We start from the raw sequence: 24491 nt of genomic DNA on the forward strand, positions 1-24491 counted from the left end.
ATGGCCATCGTGGGGACGGCTGCTGCTGCTGCGCCGCCAAACGGGAGGAGCCTCCCTAGCAGCGCGGCCTGACCTTCGGCCTGTACCTGCTCTTTGACCTGGAGCAGTCTCAGTGCCTCAAGGAGAGCCATGAGGGCAGCGGCCCTGGCGTCTTTAGGCCATGGGAGGAGCTGACTGACCGCTCCAAGTTTGTTGAAAGTGATGCAGATGAAGAGCTTATGTTTAATATTCCATGTACTGGCAATGTCAAGCTCAAGGGCATCATTATAATGGGAGACAATGATGACTCACACCCCTCTGAGATGAGACTGTACAGGAACATTCCACAGATGTCCTTTGATGATAGAGACAAGGAGCCAGATCAGACCTTTAGTCTGAACTGGGATCTTACAGGGGAATTAGAGTATGCTACAGAAATTTCTCATTTTTCAAATATCTGTCATCTCTCAATTCATATTTCAAAAAAATTTGGAGCTGATACCACAAAGGTCTTTTATATTGGCCTGAGAGGAGAATGGACTGAGCTTTGTTCACATGAGATGACCATCTGCAATTATGAAGCATGAGCCAATCCAGCTGACCACAGGGTCCATCAGGTAACCCCACAGACACACTTTATTTCCTAAGGTCTGGCTAAGACTCCCATAGAGGCGTTGTGTCATTGAAGAAGTATGACATCCTGTTGGGAAGGACAAAGAGAGATGGGGCTTCAAAGAGAGTTGGCTGCCACAGCCTCTGCCAAGCTTTGTCTTTGGGGCTTGCTGCAGAAACCTGGCCTGTGGAAGGTACCACACCCGCAGGAAGGGTTGTGTGGGTAGCAGGGAACAATCGTGGTTCTCTAGGGCCCTACAGAAATTGGGTCTTGGGCTGGTCAGTATCTGGCAGCCATGGATAATGCCTGCCTTCCCAGTTTATGTGGCCATGGGATCCCAAGTGTCTTGTTGCTTTGTGGCAGGATTATTTTATGACTTGTTTTTTAAAATGGAAACTATTCCTGGGCTGCGGTAAACTTTTTGAAGCCTCAGCATTGTGTTTGTATTAACCATCAGGAGGGTCTCCAACTAGAAATACTTGTCCCTGCTTGCTCCTTCTCCCTGTCATCTTTCAACATTCTTGTCAAGTTGCTCAGCTTGGAGTTGTCAGTCATGCACAGTGTCCCACGTTATAGCTTGAAGAGCAGGAATCTCCTGATGTTGCTTAATAGCTTGAGAGGGTCTTTTTTTCCTGTTGCCCAGGTAAGCGGTCTGAGGAGAGAATGGCATTGTTTCTGTGTTTGTGGGCATCCTGGTTGGGGCAAGATGGGACTTTGATATGTTTCCCTTTGGGATATCCTTAATGTTTATCAGCTTCTAACTAGTGTTGTAAGCCCAGTGGCAGAAATTTGGAGATCTCACTTCTTCTGTTCTTGGCTTTTTATTCAGTGTGACTAATAAGCTTCCTAATAAGTCCTTGCCAGACTTTAAAAAAAAAAAAAAGATCACAGACCATGATTAAGTGGGATTTATTTTAAAAATGTATTCAACACTTTGCAATTCCAAAAATGGTTCAACACATGCAAACCAGTTAATGCAATTCACCACGTTAACAAAATGAAAGATTAAAAAAAATCATATGATCATCTCAGTATGGATGTACAGAAAAAGCATTTGACAAAATTCAATATTCATTTATGATAAAAACTTTCAGTATCCATTTTTGATAAAAAGCAAGCATTGAGTGAACATACCTGAACATAATAAAAGCCATATATGTCAAGTCCACAGCTAGCATCATACTCAGTGGTGAAAAGCTAAAAACTTTTCTTATAAGATCAGGAACAAAGATGATGATATACATACACTCTAACCACTTTTATTCAAAATGATATTAGAAGTTCTAGCTGCAGAAATTAGACAAGAAAAGAAATAAAAGGTATCCAAATAACCACTTTTATTCAAAATGATATTAGAAGTTCTAGCTGCAGAAATTAGATAAGAAATAAAAGGTATCCAAATTGGAAAGGAAGAAGTAAAACTCTATTTACAGATAGCATTTGATAAGAAAACCCTAAAGACTCCGAAAAAACTATTAAATGAATTCAGTAAAGTTGCAGGATACAAAATCAATACACAAAAACTTGTTTATATTAATAATGAACTATCAGATAATCAAGTAACCCATTAATAATGTCATCAAAAAGAATAAAATATCTAAAAATAAATTTAACCAAGGAGATGAAAGACTTGTATATTACAAACTACAGGACATTAATGAAAGAAATTGAAGAAGATAGAAATAAATGCAAAGATATTTTGTGTTCATGGATTGGAAGAATTAATATTGTTAAATGACCATACCACTCAAAGCAGTCTACAGATTCAATGCAATCCCTTTCAGAATTTCAGTGGCAGGGCTTCTTTGGTGGCTCACTGGTAAATAATCCACCTTCCAGTGCAGGAGCCACGGATTCGATGCCTCACCTGGGAAGACTCCACGTGCTGTGGAGTGACTGAGCCTGAGCGCCACGAGCGTGGAGCCTGTACTCTAGAGCCTGGGAGCTGCAGCTACTGAGCCCACGTGTCCTAGGGCCTGTGCCTCACAGCAAGGGAAGCCACCGTGATGAGAAGCCTGCGCGCCGCAGCTGGAGAGTAGCTCGCTTATAGCAGCTAGAGAAAAGCCCACGCGGCACCAAAGATCAGCACCGCCAAAAGTAAAAAAATTAAAAAGAATTTTTCAGTGGCGTTTTTTCACAGAAATGGAACACTTTTAAAGGTTGTATGGACCCTCCAAAGACTCCAGTAACCAAAGCAATCTTGAGAAAGAAGAGCAAAGCTAAAGGCATCATGCTACCTGATTTCAAACTCCATTACAAAGCTGTGGTAGTTAGAGCAGTATGATATTGGTATAAAAATGGACACACAGATCAGTGGAACAGAATAGAGAGCCCAGAAATAAACCCACAAATATTCTGTCAATTAACTTAGGACAAAGGAGCAAGAATATATGTTGGGGAAAAGATAGTCTCTATTGGACAGCCACATGCCAAAGAATGAAATTGGATCCTGTCTTACACCATACTCCAAAATTAAGTGGGTTAAAGACTTGAATGTATGACCTGAAACCATAAAACTCCTAGAAGAAAGCAGGCAGTAAGCTCCTTGACCTAGGTCTTGGCAATAATGTTTTTTAATCTGACACCAAAAGCAGTAACAAAAATAAACAAGTAGGTCCTTATTAAACTAAAAAACTTCTGCATAGGAAATCAGTGACATAATGGAAAGGCAAGCTACTGAATGGGAGAAAACAACTGTAGGTAATATATCTGATAAAGGGCTAATGTCTAAAGTATACAACAAACTCATATAACTAAATAGCAAAGAGACCCCAAACAATCAAATTAAAAACTGAGACGATCTGAATAGCTATTTTTCCAAGGAAGACATGCCAGTGACCAACAGGTACATGAAAAGATACTCAGTATCATAAATCATCAGAGAAATGCAAATCCAGATCACAATGAAATACTACTTCACACTTGTTAGAATGGCTGTCATCAAAAAAATACAGACTATGAAGTGTTGGCAGGGATCTGCAGAAAAGGGAAACCTTGTGCACTTTTAGTGAGAATGTAACTTGGTGGAGCCACCGTGGAAAACAGTATGGAGATTCCTCAAAAAATTAAAAATGAACAAACTACCATATGATCTAGCAATTCTACTTTTGAAGAAAACAAAAGCACTGCTTTGAAAAGATGTATACACACTCTTATCCATTGCTGCATTACAGTAGCCAGGATATGGAACAACCTCAGTGTCCATCAGTGGATGAATAGGTAAAGAGATTGTGATATATATAAATACATAAAGACACACAGAGGTATTAATCAGCTGTAAAAAAGAATGAAGTTTTGTCATTTGTGACAGGGACGACCTGGAGGGTAGTGTGATAAGTGAAATAAAGTCAGACAAAGAAAGACTTAATACATTTGATTTCTCTTGTATGTGGAATCTAAAAAACAAAACAAAAGTAAAACTGGGCTCATAGATACAGAACAGATACAGAGAACAGGTTGATAGTTGCGGGACACTGCAACCTCTTGGGTTGACGGCTGGGGAAAATGGACAAATTGGTTTTTTTCGTCTGTTTTGTCCTTTTTTAGTTTAAATATATTGAATCAAACTTAAAAAGTCCACTCGTTAACATTTTTCTTAGTTCTCATAATCTGTATGTAGGTTCTTTATTCAGCTCCTTTTTAAAAACTCTCCTTGTGATTTGTTTGTTGAAGAAAGTGGGCTGTTGGTGTCACAGACTTCAGTACAGCTCCGATTTTGTTGAGCGTATCCCCTTGTTGTTTAACAGGTGTCCCCGTCTGTCTTTTCTGTATTGAGTCAGGATTAATTCAGGTTTGTTTTTGACAGAAAGACTACTTCATAGATGGTGGGTGGTGTCTTTACATCAGGAGGCATATAAATCCACCTTTATGCATTAGTTTCTTAGGGATTACAAAATGATGTTATTTGTCTTGATTATTCAACAAAGTTGAGGAATTCTTCAGATCATGTCAGGGATCTGGTGTGTCTTTAAATCCATTTTAGGACTGAGATGACTTACAGTAGCAGATCAGTAGTCACTGGCCACCATAAAAAGGAATGAAATTTTGCCATTTGCTACAATGTAGATGAACTTCAATTAAATTATCTTTAGTGAAATAAGTGAGACTGAGAAAGACAAATATTGTATAACATATGTTGAATCTAAAATGTAAAACAAACTAGTGAATATAACAAAGAAGAAACAGACTCACAGGTGTAGAAAACTGATGGTTACCAGCAGGAAGAGGGAAAAGGGGGAGGCAAAACAGGGGTAGGAGGTTAAGTACAAGCTACTATGTATAAAATCAGTAAGCTACAAGGGTATATTGTGCAACAGGGAATATAGCCAAAATTTTATAATAACTATAAATGGAATGTAACCTTTAAAAATTGTGACTCATTATGTTGTACACCTGAAACTTACATAATGTTGTATATCATATATATATATGATGAGAAAGTCCCTAAAAAAATAAGTGTTTATTGGTCAGTAAGGATAAGATATCTTGGGCATTATAATATGTTTACTATTTGACTTAATGTGAGTTACTGACTTTTCAATCTTCCTAGCATTCAGTACACTACAAGCTGTTTGTGGTATTTTATGTAATAGTGCTCTCTGTTAACAAATATGTCCAGAATGTTCCCACTTGTTATCCTTAAATAGTTTCCATCAAAATGGAGCTGATGTTCAGAAAATAGATGTGGAGAAGATTCTAAGTGTCTCTTGCTTTACAGGCTTTTTTCATCTCACAGCATTTTACCTCAATCACATATCCACACAAGTGCTTCTCTTGAAATATCTCGAAAATGGGAGAAGAAGAATAAAATTGTTTATCCTCCACAACTGCCTGGAGAACCTCGGAGACCAGCTGTAAGTTTGTGGCTATAACTGATCTCTTCATTTTGATAAGGCACTCTTACTCTTGTGTAGCTAGCAGTGATTTAGTATTCCGTATTAAGAAAAAAATTACAGCAATTTTCTTGATTTTTTCATTGATACAGAAAATGTTCTAGGTTTATCTTTTTGGTAGTTAAAAAGATTGGTTTTGTTTCTTATTTATTTGCTTTGGCTTAACCTCCTGGATGGGCTTCCCTGGTAGCTCAAATGGTAAAGAATCTGCCTGCAATGCAGGAGAACTGGGGGTTGAATCCCTGGGTTAGGGAAGATCCCCTGGAGAAGGGAATGGCAACCCACTCCAGTATTCTTGCCTGGAGAACTCCATGGACAGAGCTGACAGGCTATATACTTCATGGGGTCACAAAGAGTTGGACACAACTGAGTGACTAATTCTTAACCTCCTAAATAGGCACCTTAACTCTGTAACTGAGCTAATAGCTTGTGACATGACTGATTTTTGACTCCCAAGAGGCTTTATAATGGAATATGTGAGATTGGCAAGAATGGCTTAAGCTATTGACTGATATTTATTTATTTTGGTCTGTGCTGGGTCTTTGTTGCTGCATGGCCTTTTGTCTAGTTTGGCACAGGCTTCTCCTTGCGGTGGCTTGTTTTGTTGTGGCACAGGCCCTAGACTGCATGGGCTCTAGAGCATAGACTCAGTAGTTGTGGCTTACGGGCTTAGTTGCCCCAGGCATTCGGGGTCCTCCTGGGCCAATGTCTCCTGCATTGGCAGGTGGATTCTTTACCAGTGAGCCACCAGGGAAATACACAAATATCAATAAAATATTTTCTGTATAATGAGCTTTCTTTATTTCTTTGCTTGAGCTCTTTGGATTTGGATATTGATTGGAAATAAAGGAATCATAATAGTATTTGCCAGGTCCAGAATCTAAAAGCAAAATTTTGTATTTTGTATTACCAGTACCAAAAAGTATCCAGTCTTTTAGTGTGTTAAACACTCTTCAGGCTATATCCTAAATAGCAAAATTCAAATAGTTAACAGTAGATCATATGCCTAATTCTAGCAAATGAAGAACAATGTCAGTGAGATAATTTGTTATATATTATAATTTAATGAAACTATTTTGAGTAACTTTTGCATCATATATACTCTTCCTATAATATAAGTGCCTGTATGAAGACATTTGGTTTGATTTTATATGGATACTTTGGAGAAACCTAATTTAATTCTCTATTTTGCACAGATTTTGTTTGAGGAAGTAATCCTTTTGGAAAATACCCTAACATTTTCTGATTTTAGTATTTGGTAAATTGATCTTGGTGTATCAGTTATATCTGTTATGACTAAATTATCTGACTCTTTGTGACCCCATGGACTGCAGCACACCAGGCTTCCCTGTCACAGAGTTTGCTCAAACCCATGTCCATTGAGTCGTGATGTCATCCAGGCATCTCATCCTCTTTCTCCTCCTCCTCTTCTTGCCCTCAAATGTTTCCTAGCCTCAGAGTCTTTTGCAGTCAGTCAGCTCTTTGCATCAGGTGGCCAAAGAATTGGAGCTTCAGCTTTAGCATCAGTCCTTCCAATGAATATTCAGAGTTGATTTCTTTTAGGATTGACTGGTTTGATCTCCTTGCAGTCCAAGGGACTCTCAAGTGTCTTCTCCAGCACCACAGTTCAAAGCATCAATTCTTTGGCACTCAGCCTTTTTTATGGTCCAGTTCTCACATCCATAATTATTAATGCTGTTTATAATGCTGCCTGCAATGCAGGAGACCTGAGTTTGATCCCTGGGTCTGGGAGATCCCCTGGAGAAGGGAATGGCTACCCACTCCAGTATCCTTGCCTGGAGAGTTCCATGGAGAGAGGAGCTTGGTGGGCTACAGTCCAGTGGGTTGCAAAGAGTCGGACAAGAGTGAGCGACTTTCACTTTTTTCACTATAAATACCTTGCTTATTAACAGGGAATAATTTGCTCACCTAGCCACATAGTTTACACACTGTGTCATTATTTGCAGTGTCTCTTAGACTTTTCAGTCTGCTAGCTGCAAACATTTAGAAAGTTAGTATTACCTCTTGTTTAAAAGAGGGCCAGATAATATTTACCATTCTATCTCATTCTGTTCTTCAGCATTTGGAATATGTAGTTAAATAACAGTAGATGGGGCAGTGAATAAATCCTATAGTAGTAATTTAAAATGAATGTCACCAGTTTAGACCACTCCTTTATTTTTAAGATTGTCTTCCTAATTTAGCTAGTACAAATATCCAAACAGTGTAGGCTCCTGTAGACACTGTATCTTACATGTGACTTCATCCTGGTAAAGAAAGTAAGTCAGAAATTAAAGACTTCTAAAAATACATATACATACAAAATAGTCATACCTTGTTAAATTGAGCTTGACTTTTTATGTGTTTTTGAAGAAAGCTAAGTTAAATAACTTAGTAGTGAGACTGTATCAAAACTGTTTCAACAGTCACTTCTATAAGAGGCATGTTTTTAATATGTGGATTAATTGACATACTGATCATATGTCATTCTTATGAGTCATTAATGTGGATCCTCTGTACTCTAAAACTTTCATTAGGTGACATTTTTTGTTGCTGTTTGTGTCATTATTTGCATTTAAAAATAAACTTCTTTACAAGTTACTGGTTTAGACATTTCATAATTTAGACTTTTACTTTATTTGAATAGCTGTTTTGGGCATTATATTCTAATGTAACTTTACCTAATTTTACTGTGTATGTTAATTAATAGCCATGATATTTAACCAGGCCTTCTGACCTGAAATTTGCCACTTTATCTATTTGCCATGGTAGGTTTATTTACTGAGACTTTATCTGGTTTAACTTTGGAAAGTGCGCTTAGACAGTGCACCTGCCTCAAGTAAACATTGAGCTTTTTAGTTTTAGAAGATGATGATTGAATAACTTTCACCTTTTCTGCTAAACACTTGATTCCTTTTTTCCCAGTGTTTTGCCAGGATTACAGTGTCTTTTTTAATATTTGAAGATGATTATATACAATTCAGGTTTAACAGTATCTCACCATGGGAAACCAAGAGTTGAAAGGTTTCTATATAAAAGATTTTGTTGAGTATTAATTTTTGCAGATTAATATTATCAGTCATGACAGTTCTTTCCTCTCCTGTGCTCCCCAGGACAGATTATTGCTGAAAATGTAATTAGACTGTTGCTACACTTTTCAGCCTGTCAGCTTCTACTGCAACAGAATTGAAATCTGCCACATATTGAAAGAGCGCCACTTGAGACTAGCTGGTGTTTCTAAGTCATTTGTAAACTTCTAGCAGGGCTCAGAACCTTAAAAAGTTCTGCGGTTTCTCTGCTGTTACTTGCCTTGAAAACGTTTTTCTGATTTTAAGTGGCAGTGTGGTGTAGTTGTAGAAAGAGTGTGGGTTTTAGAGTCATGAGGAGAACTTTAAAGATAGACCTGCCAGACGTTGTATAAGGCCCTTCACATACTTCCCTGGGTGGCACTAGCTTTGTCTCTTACAAGCTTTGCTATCTTGGACAAGTCACTTGATTTCTCTGATTTTCATTTTGTAAAAGATTTATAAAATGTTTTCTCTCCCAACTCATAGAGTTAGATCATATGAAATAAAGGGCTTGAAAAATGCTTTATGAACTATAAATTGTATAATGGATGATTGATTAAAAAATTCAGTGGGATGAAGCTACCCTCTATAAATAGAAGATAATAAAAACCTAATAGTTACTAAGATCTTACCATGTGCTAGGCACTGTAGAGTACTTATTTCATATAGGTTAGTTTATTTAATCCTTATTATAGTTTTAGGTGTTAGGTACCATTATCTTCATTTTAAAGAAGAAACTTAACCAGAAACAGGTGAAGGACCTTGGGTTCTGTAGTTGGTAAATGGTAGAGGGGGGATTCAAACCTGGGTAGTTTGATTCTAGAACCTATGCTCTTCACCAGAGACCCACAGTGTTGGTTTTCGTACAAAAATAGCTGTTTTATCCGTTTTTCCATTGTTTTCCTCACTGACAAGAAACTTTTTTTCTTTTTGTATGCTTTGTTCTTTTAGCCAGCTAAATGTTTTTAAAATACTTTCATTTAAGTCTTTTACTATTCACCTGTATAGAAGCATTGCAAATATTGTCACAAACTAGCCATTTTACAGTTTGTTTTTCCCTTAGTAATCTTTATAACACAGTGAGACTTTGGAAAAATATAGCTTTAAATAGGGAAAAAACAGTCTCCATATTCTTGATAATGTTTTTATTTCTTATGGCAGCATTTCACTAGGCATTAGAAAGTAAAAACTTTATTAATAGTGTGTTACTGTCATTTTCGGAGAAGGCAATGGCACTCCACTCTGGTACTCTTGCCTGGAAAATCCCATGGATGGAGGAGCCTGGTAGGCTGCAGTCCATGGGGTCGCGAAGAGTCAGACACGACTGAGTGACTTTACTTTCACGCATTGGAGAAGGAAATGGCAACCCACTCCAGTGTTCTTGCCTGGAGAATCCCAGGGGTGGGGGAGCCTGGTTGGCTGCCGTCAATGGGGTCGCACAGAGTTGAACATGACTGAAGTGACTTAGCAGCAGCTGTCATTTTGATAGGCTTGTTTAATTTTTTTTTTTCCTGTTTGTAAGGAAATCTACCATTGTCGAAGACAAATAAAGTACAGCAAAGACAAGATGTGGTATTTGGCGAAATTGGTAAGCTAAAGTGACTATTACCATATAATACTTTGGGAAAGAAGGTTCAAATTTTATCCTAGTATTTGCAAAAACAAAAAAACAAACAAAAAAAACTTTCCCTGTTTTCTCCAAAAAGTGAGGAATATAATTACATTTTCAGACATTTGGTAGGTAATCCAAAAATGATAGCTCAGAGATTTGAACAAAATCTCTGAACAAAAACTGATTTTGTTCAGTTTTTACCTCCTGAGAATCTCAATCATGTTGGATTCATAGATATTTAGAACAAAGGCATCAAGAACAGAGAATCTAGGAAGCAAACTTACATATCTGTAAAAGCTGATTCAACCTGTTTCAAAACTGGTGCCTTTTAAGTTTTTTACCCAGAAAACAAAATTTATATATGAGAGAAAGCAAAGGCAGCAAATACATGTATAATAATACATTTATTCCGTTGGAGAATGAGTGCCTTTTATGCCTACTAGGGTCCTTGCCAGCCTGTCATCTTTCTTTGTCATGTCTGCTCTCTTTTATTATTAAAACTATTAAAATCCAGGTTAGTGGTTGACATTTTTAAATTTGATTTTAACTTAAAGAGAGTGGTGGTGTACCTTCTCAAATGTGTATTTTTCTCCTTTGCATTTATTAGCTATTTTTATTTTTAATGAAAAAAATTTTCCCTAATTTTACTGAGATTTAATTAACATGTAACTTGTTAGCTATTTTTAGAAGTTATTTGGATTATGTAAGGCTTTTACTTTTCACTGAAGTGGCAATGCTGACTTTGTAAACCAATTTATTTATTTTCTCTTTGTCTGTTATCCTTTAATTCCAGATACGAGGAATGTCAATTGACCAGGCTCTGGCTCAATTGGAATTCAGTGACAAAAAAGGAGCCCAGATAATTAAAGAGGTGAACTAAGACTGGTGGGGAAAGAGCACATAGTTGTCTTGCAGATGTTAGTAAGCTTCGCCTAAATCCAGAATTACCTCATTTAAGTGCAGAGTTTATATTATACAGATTTAGGGTACTCAGTTTTATTAATGTTCTTATACGTTAGGGATGTTCTTATACATTAGGGATGTTCTATGCTTTAAGTATTCTTTTTCCTGAGATGCTTTTATTTGTACCACAAAGTCATTTATATACATCTTATTTTAAATTATTGGGTCTTGATACATTATTTCAGAAAAATTTTTGTCAATTCCACAACTGAGAGCTTGGGATTTTATAACTAATTGAGTGGAAAAATAGCTGGACTGGAACTCTGGTGACTTGGTCTTATCTTTTCTCTGACAATTTCTGTTGTGATTATGGGCAAGGCACTTGTCTAGTTCCATTTTTCTTATTTGTAAACTAGATGGGGTTGAATTGGATGATCTCTAAAGACCCCTCTAGCTCTAAATGCAGCTGATTGACTTGGTGCAAATATACTGTTGGTATTTATGCTGACTCATTCTAGGCACATGAGTGTTTTGTTTCAGAAGGCTGAGTTGAGGACATCTGGGGAAATCAGCATTATTTTCTATACTTCAGTTAATTTTCACATTAAGTCAGATCTTTTAATTTAGTAGTTGAATAGCTGAGATTGTTGGATTCAGACTTCTAAGAGGCTCCATGGTAATGCCTCTTATGTACTTCCATTCAGAATGCAATTACTAAGTATTTTGTGTACCCAGCTTTGTACTACATTCTTCATCTTTAAAGGACAAAAAGATCTGCTTTCTGTTATTTCTGACAACTATTGTCCTATTTTAAAAAATGTGTTCTGGAGAAAGTTAATTCAAAATATTTATGGAGAATAAACTTAATAATTCTTTTTTTGTTTGTTTTGTTTTTATTTTTTGGCTGTGCCATCTGGCATGTGGGAATCTTAGTTCCCTGACCAGGGATTGAACCCGAGTCCCCTGCATTGAAAGCTTGGGGTCTTAACCACTGGACCACCAGGGAAATCCCTAAACTTCATAATTCTTAAAGGAAATTTTCAAGTATGATTTTCTCTATTTGTCTGATGTTGTTAATTGTTATTTTGGATCCAAAGTTGAAGAATTTTCAGTAAGATTTAGCTCTTGAGCTTCTTGAACTTTTTGACAAAGTCTGTGACTCAAAGACATAATGCTCATTACCAGGGATGCTGCTGCTGTCTGTTGATCCTGCTGCTGATGCTGTTATCTCCTCCTTTACAGCTTACACATTCCATTTAAAACTTAGCAGTATCGACTGTGTTCTTTGCATTTGCAATTCTTGTCTGAGGAGGGAAACTCACTGTATCCATTCTCCTTAGTACTGTTATCATTTGATACTCTCTTTTTAAAATTGACTATAATAGGAAAGCGTGTGATTAGCAGTCATACAGAGATAACAACAAGAAATGAGAAATTTAATTCTGTTTTAGTTCAAGGTCAGCCATATGAATGCCTTTCTTTTCCTTGTTTAAGGTTCTCTTAGAAGCACAAGATATGGCAGTAAGAGACCACAATGTGGAATTCAGATCCAATTTATATATAGGTAAGATCTTTAATATTCTTAGCTTTGGAAAATATCTTCCAGTAGTGATGCCAAATTCTTTATCTAATAACAGTCTTTGATATCTAAATACTTTGGACTATGTTTACCATTGGAAATTGCTGGTAATAGTTTATTTTTCAGTCTTTAGCATGCTAATGTTAAGTCTGTTGTAATGGTCCTAACTGCTTTATTTTTACTTGTTCTCTAATGAGACTGAGATCATGAAATCTATTGCTGATAGTTAGTAAATAATGGATATCAAGATGATACGTAGAGTGGTCCTTTACTCATAATAAGAATGTAGCTGATTTTTTTAAAAATGAATTCTTTGTCAACCCGAAAGAGAGATATAAAGGATCACAGTGGACTTAGAAAGTCTTTATAGATAATGTGCCATGCCAGGTGCCTCGTCCATAGAGGTATCCTGTAAGTTAGCCCTCCTAGTACCAGAATGGAAAATCATCTGTTGAATTATAAAAGCCAGGGGACCTTTGAAGACTTAGTGACCCAGATGTGTTGGTTCCTCTTTGTTCTTAACATCCTAAAGCATTAGCTCTGGTTTTGTAGGCTTGTCTCACATCTATTTAATGTAAGTGAAAATGTTTTGGAAGGCATGGTGTACTGTACAAATGTAAAGGATTTTTTGGTAGCATAACTTCATACTGATCTTTTTCTAGAAAGAGATCAGTGTTTCTTGCAAAGCTCTTCCCCACCCCACCCCAATAAAATGGTGCATAGGTTGGAGTTCATGCAGCAGTTACTCCTGATTTCAGGAGTTTTGTCACCAGAGATGTTGATGTCAAAGCAAGATTTTCTCAGTCTACCAAACCTACGTATAAGAAGGACTATTTTACTAAAGATATTTCAAATTCAAGATATGGGAACTGCTGCTCTCCACACAGAGGGGAAAAGGCTGAATCATTATAGTGGAAGTTAGCTGTACCTTATAGTTTTTCAGCAATTAGCATTTTAAAAGATCATCTAAATTCCACTTTGTCACGTAACCTCTGCCCTACTGGAGATGTTTATTCGGGTTAGTATCTTACCTCACCTCACCTGAAATTGATGCTGGCAGCTACAGCTACTTCTGAAATTCAAATGAGTTATGGTTTTCAATTGAAACATCTTATTTTAAAGCTGAATCTTGTAAAATTAATTATATTCTGATACATGTATAGAGTTAGAGGGAAATCAAAATGGCAACTCAGAAGATGCAGGCCACAGTAGTTAATCATAAGCATTTTCTTCTGGGAGAAGCATGAATAAGTAATGCTGGAAGGACCCAGAATCGCTGGAAGAGATGAAATGGATGAAGGGCAAGACCATTTGCTTAAAACCTCTTGGTGACCTTTCCTGCTCCATGACTGAATATCAAATGACATTTAATTAATTTTATTCAATTTCATAAGAATATTGGCTTCTTAGCTGATCAGCAGCATTTCGTAATGTAATTCAGATGCAAGTGAAATGGAATTTGTGTTTAAATCCGTTTCAGTAGTTAGTATTTATAGGGAGAGGGTGAAGAGCTTAATCCTGTCTAACCAAATGAAGGAGCAAAGTCCAATATTACCTTTAAGCAGAAATCAGCTTAACTGGGAATGGTCCTTTAATGTACTGGTCTTCCTATGCACGTTTCTGTTGAGAAACCTCTGCTCCTCCTGTACCTTCTTTTCATCTAGTTCTGGGTCAAAATCTCTTTTCTAAAGTAGGGCTAGTAAGTCTGGATTTGTCTTATGTTTTTAAAAACTCATTTGCTAAGTGTTTTGTTGCCTAATTCTGTTATGAAGGAAAAGGAGATGAGTACCCCCAGGAAGATGAAGTATCTGACCACAACACATCAGGCAATTTATCCCTGTATTTGCTAAACTTCCCTGATATGAATTGTTTGAGGTTCTAGAGTCAGACACAACTGAATGACTTTCACTTCTCTTATTAAAAACACAGATTCCCAGGCCTCACCACAGACTGAAACCCTAAGGGAGAGGCTTGGGTAAAGTCTGTTGATTCTTACCCATAAAATGTGGGAAACTGATTGATCTTATAGTCTTTGAGAAGGCCTAGATATTTCATTCCATAGACTTCTTTTAGAGTTTGAAAGCCTAGTTACTTGTTGACTGCTAGTTTGGCTCAGCAAAAGCTCTTTCAGTCCCCTGAAATAAGTAAGTTCAGACATTATAAGGGATGTACTTTTTTGGTAGCATATGTTCTCATTATGTGGTAATTCCTTCAAATGCTTGTCATCAGTCTAAAGCTCATACCTGGTGTTGCATGACCGCAGACTTTGAAAGTTCATTTTCTTTTCAAACTTGTAATGATGACTAATGACATAGTGATAGGCCTTAACAAGTGGACATGGACTAATAAAATGTCACTGCTCCGTGATTCATAGCATCTTAAAGTAGTTCACTTCAGGGAAAGTGAACGACTGACTTTGAGTCTTCTGGGCTAAGACTGATGAAGGGGAAAGTGGGGAGGGTTTCTGAAGTTAATGTTAAGATTTGCATTAACCTAAATACAAGTAATCGGAAATATTGAGAGTATTTTCAATATATGGTACCTGCTAGGCAGTATCTTTGAAGGTCGTTTCTTCTTTTGAGATATCTTATTGTTTTTTCTTTCATTCAAAAAATATTGGAATGCCTACTTCCCTGTTGGCTCAGTCTGTATGGTTCTGCCTGCAATTCCAGATACCCGGGTTTGATCCCTGGGTTGGGAAGATCCCCTCTGAAGAAGGAAATGGGAACCTACTCCAGTATTCTTGCTTGGAGAATTACATGAACAGAGGCGCCTGATGGGCTACAGTCCTTGGGGTCACAAAACCCCATGGACCAAAACCGTTCATATCAGTACTGTGTGTACTTGGGAAACAATTAAATTTAGTTTAGAATTTGAGCAAATTTAGCAGAGACGTCTCTTCATGGAAAATAGATGGGGAAACAATGGAAACAGTGACAGACTTTATATTTTTGGGCTCCAAAATCACTGCAGATGGTGACTGCAGCCATGAAATTCAAAGATGCTTGCTCCTTGGAAGAAAAGCTATGACCAACCTAGACAGCATATTAAAAAAACAGAGACATTACTTTGCCAACAAAGGCCCATCTAGTCAAAGCTGTGGTTTTTCCCGTAGTCATGTATGGATATGAGAGTTGAACCATAAAGAAAGCTGAGTGCCGAAGAATTGATGCTTTTGAACTGTGGTGTTGGAGAAGACTCTTGAGAGTCCCTTGGACTGCAAGGAGATCCAACCAGTCCATCCTAAAGGAAATCAATCCTGGGTGTTCATTGGAAGGTTTGATGCTGAAGCTGAAACTCCCAATACTTTGGCCACCTAATGTGAAGAACTGACTCATTGGTAAAGACCCTGATACTGGGAAAAATTGAAGGCAGGAAGAGATGGGAATGACAGAGGATGAGATGGTTGGATGGGATCACCGACTCAATGGACATGAGTTTGAGCAAGCTCCGGGATTTGGTGATGGGCAGGGAAGCCTGGCTTCACACTCAGCAGAAACTTGAAATTTCTGTTTGTTGAGTGAGTGAACGGCATAGTTTTGGATCTGCGAAACCGTGCTGTTCACTCACTCAACAAATAGAAATTCCAAGTTTCATTTAGAACAGATTGCTATTAAAGTGGGCGTCTACATACTGTTTCATTTTAATTGAAGTAGTTCTGTACTAAAGCAGTTTGAAACTCAACATACATAATTAGTGGAGGAGAGGCTGGAGGAGGGGAGACCCTAAACCAATTTGGAATCTATACTGTAAGCCCTGATTTCATTCAGTTCTGAGTGGTTGTGTTGTGTATTCCCATTCCAGGGTGTGGTGTTTCAGAAGAAATAATGTTTTTGTTTTGACATTAAAAAGTGATGGCATTATATGCATGAAGGTTAGGCAAATGTTATTTTATGGCCTAAAGAGGAAACCATAGCTCGCATTTCGTAGGTTCTGAGTGTTTGCTCTTAGGTATTTTGGGAGAAATGGAAAGAAAATGGTAGTTAGCATAGACCCTGATAGCACTGATCATTGTGTTTTGATAGATTATGTAGTGTTGCACAGTTAGCTAATTTTGATACTTCTTTCCCTGAAGTGTAGTAGTCCTTATTCTCAGAGCATTTGGAAATTGATGCTCAAATTGGATAGAGTAGGAGTTTTGGATAAAATTAGCCATCATGTTTGTAAAATCTTTTCAGAAGTTTCTACACTCTTCCCAGTGTCACTGGTTTTATTTTTAGAATTCCTCCTGACAAGTGGATTCAGAGCACCTGGAAATACTTATGTTATAAAGTGATTTGTGTAATACTGGTTTTTGTTTGGAAAAACTAAAAAAAATTTTTTATTGAAGTATAATTGACATGCAACATTACGTTCGTTTCAAGTGTACAGCTGGATGATTCAGTGTTGAAAAGTGGTCACCATAACAAATCTCGATAGCATCTGTCATCATACATTGTTACAGGGTTTTTTTCCTTGTGATGAGATCTTGTAATGTCTCTTCTCAACTTTCAAATATGCAATACGGGTATTATTGACTACAGTCACCATGCTGTACATTACATCCCCATGGCTTATTTATTTTATAACTGAAAGTTTGTACCTTTTGACTCACTGCATCCATTTAGTGCCCAGTAGATGAATTTGATAAACAGGGAGTTAACTCTCACTTATCTCACTGAAACCCTAGGCAGTTTTCTTAGTCACTTTCATCCTTAGCTTTCTCTTTGGTAAAGCTAGGATGGTTCTGCTGAAATCACTTCATGAGAGGTTTGTGGTCAGAGGGTTGTGGAGCACATACTTTGACATGGTCTCTGTAATATAAAATTCTGTCACAGTAAGAATAAAAGTGGTGAGTATGAAAGTGAATTAATTTGCTACGTATGCTATAGATTTTGCCTTTTTAAAAGGCTTATTAAATTAACTAAAAATGTAAGACTAAATTCAGAAGGTAGTTACTATGATTTACCATGGGTGAACAGGTGAATAGATTGCTTCTTGTACTATTTAAAAGATTTCTTCAGATTTTACAAGGTCAAACCTTGACATGTAGAATAGGGACAGGGAGATGAGGGGAGAGATATGATGCAGGAGTTCCTAAGCCTGACTGAATCAGAGTTGCCTGGATTGGGGGATGTTGTTTGCTCAGGATATAATTTCCAAGGCCCACTCCAAATATAAATTAGAATATCAGCATCAGCATTTTAAATGTGTTCCCTAGGTTTGTTTGATGTAGTAGCCTGAGGATAGCATTTGGGAGCCATTGGTTCCAGAGGCTTCTCATACAATTAGAATAAAATCAGAATGTTTCCCACAACCTCCAGGGCTCTGTGTAATCTCGTCTTCATCTCTGATCTCCCCCTTATTTGTATCACTCTTGGCCTTGCTTACTGTGCTTTAGCAGGTTCTGGTCCTGAAACAAGCCAAGGATGTTCTTACCTTTGGGGCTTTGCACGTGCTCTTTCCTCAGCCTGGAACACGTTGCCCCTTAGATATTTGCATGAATGATTCATTCTGGTCTTGGATCAAATGTGTCTTCCTCAAGGATGCCTCTTGACACCACCCAGTCTGAAGTTGCCTGCACAACACCCTCTCAGTCTCTGTCACATCACTGTTTTTGTTTTATTCATAGCGCTTGTCACTAACTAAAATGATGGTGTTTGTTTTCTGTCATTCTCCTCTAGAGTGTCCACTGTATGGAGCCAGGGCCCTTGCTGGTCTTGTTCACTCTTAACTTCTCCAGGACCTGAAATGGAGCCTGATCTTATAAGGAAGAACGCAGGAGATCCTTTAGATGAGCCTGCTCTAGCCCTGAGCATGTAATCTTAGAATCTAGCTGAGAAGACAGAAATTGCTCAGCCACTCAAGCTGTAATCTTACAGATACAGTTATGGTTGTTTTGTGTAATTCTCTTTTTCTTCCCTGTCTAGCTGAGTCCACCTCAGGGCGAGGCCAATACCTGAAACGCATCCGATACCACGGCAGAGGTCGCTTTGGGATTATGGAGAAGGTTTTTTGCCATTATTTTGTGAAGTTGGTGGAAGGCCCTCCACCTCCACCTGAGGCACCAAAGACAGCAGTCACCCACGCTAAAGAGTATATCCAGGAGCTTCGCAACCGGACCATCATTCACACTCTGTGATGGGACTATTCAGACTCCATGGTGTATATATTTTACCATTTATTTCTTAAAACCAACAAAAATTAAAGACAGATGCTTTCTATGAATCGTTATTGAATTATTGAAATATGAAGTACCACTGCTGGTTTTATATGAATATTTATAAATCTCTGTCCATTTCTTGAGAGCCTCTGGTTATAGTTTATGTATTTGCAACTAGGAAGGGGAAATCAGCTTTAAACATAGTGACAGACTATATAATTCAGAAGGCCTTTTTGAGAACTGTTTGAAAGGAATGTTAGCTTTGTAGCTAGTGCCCTGCAGGTGGTAGTTTTGATACCGGACTTGAGTAGAAAGTTATAGGATAAGAAAGCTCGTCCTTATTATTTCACTTGATTTTCCTCTTGAGACTGAGGGAGGTGGTGGAGGGGAGCATGCCTGCATGTTGTTTCAGCGCAGTATTTTAGAGCGTTCTGTGGTTCAGTTTTTCCTTTCACTGTTGGCATTGACTAGTGGGTGAGGGTTTATATTACCCTTTACTGTTTTGCTGAAACTTGAAATTACAGGAATTTATTAGATATATTAATCTAAAACTCCAAAAATCATTTAACTTATAAAGTTTATTTTCCTTAAATAATAACTGTTTTTATGTCTCCTTCCAACAATGCTTTCTGTTGCTTGGCTATCTTGTTTAGGATTGATTTTTCAGAGTGAATTCAATCAGAAGAACCAATCTCAGCCTTGCATTCTAAAACAAGGCAGTAGATGGCACTCACTTCCCTCTTGTTAGCAGAAATTGTTAAGCGTATTCAGCACTGCCTGGTTCTTGTTGTTAGACAAGATGCACTCTGTCCACGGCCCTAGTCCAGTGTTTCTCTAATGTTTATATGCAGAGAAAGAACCTGGGGTGCTTATTAATGCAGACTTCTGGGTCCCTCTCCACCCCTCTCCCCCAAATATTCTGATTCACTAAAAATCTGTTTTAAATAAGCACTTCCAGATGATTCTGTTTTCGGGGACTGCACTTTGAGTCAAATGAAGAATGTAGCTTCAGTGCCATGTTTTAAGATGGCATCAATAATAGCTACTATTTATTGGGACCTCATTATTTGACATGCTCTGTGCTATATTTTACAAATAACTATCTCTGGGTTACACAGTTTGTAAATATTGGACTATGATTTAAACTCTAGGTTTAAGTATCTATTTATGCATACCTAATGAATATACAGAAATATTTCTAGGCCTCTGCAGTTAACCTAATGTATGGGTAAAAAAGGCATAGGGCTCAGTGAATAAGCCACTGAGGTGTAGGGCAGATTCATTCTGGGTCCTAAGATATTATAGCATGGAGGCATGGAAATAACACTGGACTGGTGGAAGGCAACCTTTGTTCTAGTCTTGGCATAATCACTAACCAGAAGGAAGACTCTGGGCAGGTTTCCTCCGTGCTTGGCCTCCATTTAATTTACCTAGAAGATAAGAGGCTCAGAGTTGTCTGGAGAACACCTTCAGAATCACTTGAAGGGCTTGTTAAAAGATGCAAATCCCTGGGCTTCACTGTCCGACTTAGTGGGTCAGGGTTTGGTGTGGAGGACCAGGGGTTTACACTGGTAATGAATGCCCCAGTGATGTGTGGCTAAGAATCCCTGGACCAGAGGGTCTCCAGGTTCTGTCTCGGGGCAGATGCTCTATGAGTTTTAGTCTCAAGAGTTTTTACTTCCTTGGGTGTGACTGAAAGACACCAGATGGTGTTGTGGACTCCGTAACTATAAATTGCATAAATGAGGATGCTGCTTCATCAGGCTGTTAAAAGTGTTTTGAAATAGGTAAGAACAAAACATCTTAGAGTTTAATGAAGAATGTTTGCTTGTAATCTAAGATTCAGCCTTCATTTGGAACTGCTTCTGGTATGTTAAAGTGTACTAATTGCTAACCTTCTGGGTACTGTTTTAAACATGGTGTATACATTATCTCAATGAAACTTTCCCATTATGACTGTTGCTAAGTACATCTGGTTAGTTTCCATGCTGAAATTAACTTTACATGGTTCAGAAACTGATTTCTTCTCTTTAACAATATCTGAATGCTTGTAATTTCCATTTTTTCCCCAGAGAATTATGATAGATTTACACTTTTCTTTGGTTAGTGTATAGCTCATTCAGGAGGGCTTTGTGGGTGACTCAGTGGTAAAGAATCCATCTCCCAAGCAGGAGACATAGGTTTGATCCCTGGGTCGTGAAGATCCTCTGGAGAAGGAAATGACAACCCACTCCAGTATTCTTGCCTGGGAAATCTTGTGGACAGAGGAGCCTGATGAGCTACAGTCCTTGGGGTCACAGAGTCACACATGACTGAGTGACTAAACAGCAACAACAACAGCACATTCAGGAATTGCACTGATCGCAAGTTTAGCTGAATAAATGATCAAGTGATGAGCGTACCCAGGTAAGCAGGTGAAGAAATAGAACATGGTAACAACCCTGGCTCTCCTTCATGCCCCTGCCCTGTCACTGCCCACCTCTCTTCCCCAAAGGTAGCCATTACCCTGGCTGTCATATGATAGCTTTTTTTTTTTAAGGTAAGCTTTTGTTTTCTTCAGCTCAATTTATTGGGCAACCATTATATGTCTGGTGCTGAGGATACAGGTAGTGAAAAAGGAATCAACCCCTGCTCGTGGAGCTCACACTCTACTGGGAAAGGAGGAGTAATTCAGTAATTACAAGTGTTCACTGTGTTGAGTGTTGTAAGAGTAGAGAAATGGAGTTTTGGGAGTAGACATCAGGGCACCTTGGAAAACTGCCTTTGGGTTTTGGGAAAATTAATTTTAAAGAGATATAGTGAGGGGGAAAAGGTAAAAATGAAAAATGTCATACAGATCAATAAAAGGTTATGTTGTCATGCCAATTTGGGTTCTGTTTTCAACTGTATGAATGTTAGGACCACTTCATCCTTCCAGAAGTTGAGAAGTATATAGGATGTGTGATGCAGAGCGGAGTATACTGTCTCTGGAGCTGACTCTGAGTTATCAAACTGTGAATGAGGCTCCAGCTAACCCTGAGGGCAAGGACACATGAGGTGAGTATACTGCGAACATTGCAAAATAAAATGGATGTGTTTCTCCACAAGTGATGAAAATGATTGGATTTTTTCCATGGATTTCATTTTAATGCAGAGGTGGTAATAACAATTTTAGTTGATTAAGAAGAGCTCACTCACATGTGTGGATTTAAAACAGGAAAGGTTTTGGAGTGGGTGAGCTTCCAGAAAGATTCTAAAGCAGGACAAAATTACATAGATGACATTATTAACACTTCTAGAAATAGGCCCCTCATCTCAGCCATTGTCTGATGTAACTATCTAGGGTCCAATCTCTGTATGAGATAGGTTTTAGCCTTTAGTCTTAAGCAAACTGGCTATAGTGAGTTACATTAGTATACAGCTTAGGATGTATCTGTTATAGAACCACAAATTCAGTGGATTGAAGAGAAAATATTGGTAAGTGAATCATACTTGTGCACTCAAGTAAAATGTTTTTTTTATGTTTATCCAGTAGGGACTGAATGAATAATTATTTTCACTTAACGGCCCAAGGAGACTCATAAAAATTTTACTGTGGAAAGTAAGGGATGGCAATATTAATATCAAATGAAGTGGAATTTAAGGAAAAAGCATAAATGAACCTAAAAGGGTTGTTTAATGCACATTGGGCGGAACACATTCTGCAGTCAATTTGAAGCCATTTCTAAACCTCCTGAAGCTCATCTTAAAGTTTCAAGTTTCCATAGTGGACCCCAGCATAAGAAAATCTGATTTAAATGATTTAAGTTCATTTTATCTATCTGGCCGTAGTTCTTGACTCTTTTCCTATATTCATGCTCTTTACAGTGTGACTTTGCAGTTCTTCTTATTGCAAAGTGGAGTCTCTTCTGACCTCTTGACTTTGGGCTGACTTTCTAATAGCATGTGGCAGAAGTGACAGCTTGCAGGTTTTCAGCCTTGTCTCTGTTTGCTTCCTTATTGTTTCTTGGATCTCTGCTTCTCTGTGTAAACAAGCCCAGGCTGACGTGCTCAAGGATTAGAGACCATGTGGAAGAGAGATGTGGGCCCCAGCTTACAGCCAGCATCCTCATAGCTGCTGATGCAGCAAACGCTGATGACGGGTGAGAATAGGTAAACCAGCACAAACTGACTTAATAGGCTCATGAAGAAATCAGTAAGTTCTTATTAAGCCACTGAAATTTGAGGTAGTTGGCTACATAGTAGTAGCTCTAATAAATATTTCAAACTTTGTACTCTAAGGAGAGTACCAGTCTTTTCAAATGTCTCTAACAATTGGTAAAATTGATTCTACAAATTTTAAATTCTATAGTTGTAGACTCTAAATTGATTCTGCAGTTTTAATTTTGATTTACAAAGAAGTCCTCACATTCTCTCAAGTAAGAATCATATACACCACTTTTTAAAATCATACTGCCCTAAAATCAGAAATTTGTTCTTTTTAAGAAGGTTTAAGCATAATCTCCTTGATAATAAAACAGTCCTTAATTCTTTGAGGGAAAAATGGTTATGGACAGATCTTATAAGTTTAATGAAGAAATACAAATGATACAAATAGACAAGACAGGAAAGCAACCTAAATGTCCATTGATAAATGAATGGAAAAAGAAGATGTGGTACACATACACTGGAATACTACTCAGTCATAAAAAATAACGCCATTTGCAGCAATATGGATAAACCTAGAGATTATCATACTGTCTTTCACATTATCAAGTGAGCCAGAAAGAGACAGATACTATGATATCACTTATATGTGGAATCTAAAATGCAACACAAATGATTTACAAAACAGACGCACAGACATAGAAAACAAAACTTAGGGTTACCAAAGGGAAAAGGGCTTGGGGGAGGGATAAATTAGGAGTTTGGGATTAGCAGATAGAAAATACTATATATAAAATAGGTGAACAACAAAGTCCTACTGTATAGCACAGGAAACTATTTAATATCCTGTAATCATAGGGAAAAGAATATGAAAAAGTATATGTGTGTATAAGGATATATGTGTGTATGTATGTGTGTGTATATATATACTATATATATGCATATATATGTATACTATATATGTGCAAATATGTATATATACTATATGTATATATACTATATACATATATATGCATATATGTGCATATACTATATGTACATACTATATGCACATACATATATGCATATACTATATATGTATATGGTATATACTATACTATAGATATGTATATATACTATATGCATATATGTATATATACATATATAGTATATATATAGTATATATATATAGTATATATATCATTTCAGTTCAGTTCAGTTCAGTCGCTCAGTTGTGTCCGACTCTCTTCAAGTCCATGAATCGCAGCACGCCAGGCCTCCCTGTCCATCACCAACTCCTGGAGTTCACTCAGACTCACGTCCATCGAGTCAGTGATGCCATCCAGCCATCTCATCCTCTGTCGTCCCCTTCTCCTCCTGCCCCCAATCCCTCCCAGCATCAGAGTCTTTTCCAATGAGTCAACTCTTCCCATGAGGTGGCCAAAGTACTGGAGTTTCAGCTTTAGCATCAATCCTTCCAATGAACACCCAGGGCTGATCTCCTTCAGAATGGACTGGTTGGATCTCCTTGCAGTCCAAGGGACTCTCAAGAGTCTTCTCCAACACCACAGTTCAAAAGCATCAATTCTTCGGCTCTCA

The 24491-nt window shown here is 37.8% G+C and overlaps 1 protein-coding gene and 1 pseudogene across 3 annotated transcripts in view; both read left to right on the plus strand.

Moving 5' to 3' along the window:
- MRPL22 (mitochondrial ribosomal protein L22) overlaps positions 1 to 19378 on the plus strand; it is a 36248-nt gene extending 16870 nt beyond the window's left edge. The window contains exons 3-7 of one of the 3 annotated variants that reach the window (XM_010829394.1): positions 5328 to 5445; positions 10075 to 10140; positions 10958 to 11035; positions 12562 to 12631; positions 18556 to 19378. In XM_010829394.1, coding sequence (XP_010827696.1) covers positions 5328 to 5445; positions 10075 to 10140; positions 10958 to 11035; positions 12562 to 12631; positions 18556 to 18767 — 544 coding nt within the window. In that variant the 3' untranslated portion in view covers positions 18768 to 19378. Of the gene's footprint in view, positions 1 to 5309; positions 5446 to 10074; positions 10141 to 10957; positions 11036 to 12561; positions 12632 to 18555 lie in introns of all 3 variants that reach the window. The other 2 variants (XM_010829393.1, XM_010829395.1) reach the window with 2 other exon arrangements.
- On the plus strand, positions 6 to 644 carry LOC104980627 (annotated as a pseudogene).
- Positions 19379 to 24491: the final 5113 nt, after the last annotated feature.

The sequence above is a fragment of the Bison bison genome, unplaced genomic scaffold (assembly GCF_000754665.1).
Source record: "Bison bison bison isolate TAMUID 2011002044 unplaced genomic scaffold, Bison_UMD1.0 scf7180017864505, whole genome shotgun sequence".
NCBI classification, from domain to species: Eukaryota; Metazoa; Chordata; class Mammalia; order Artiodactyla; family Bovidae; genus Bison; species Bison bison.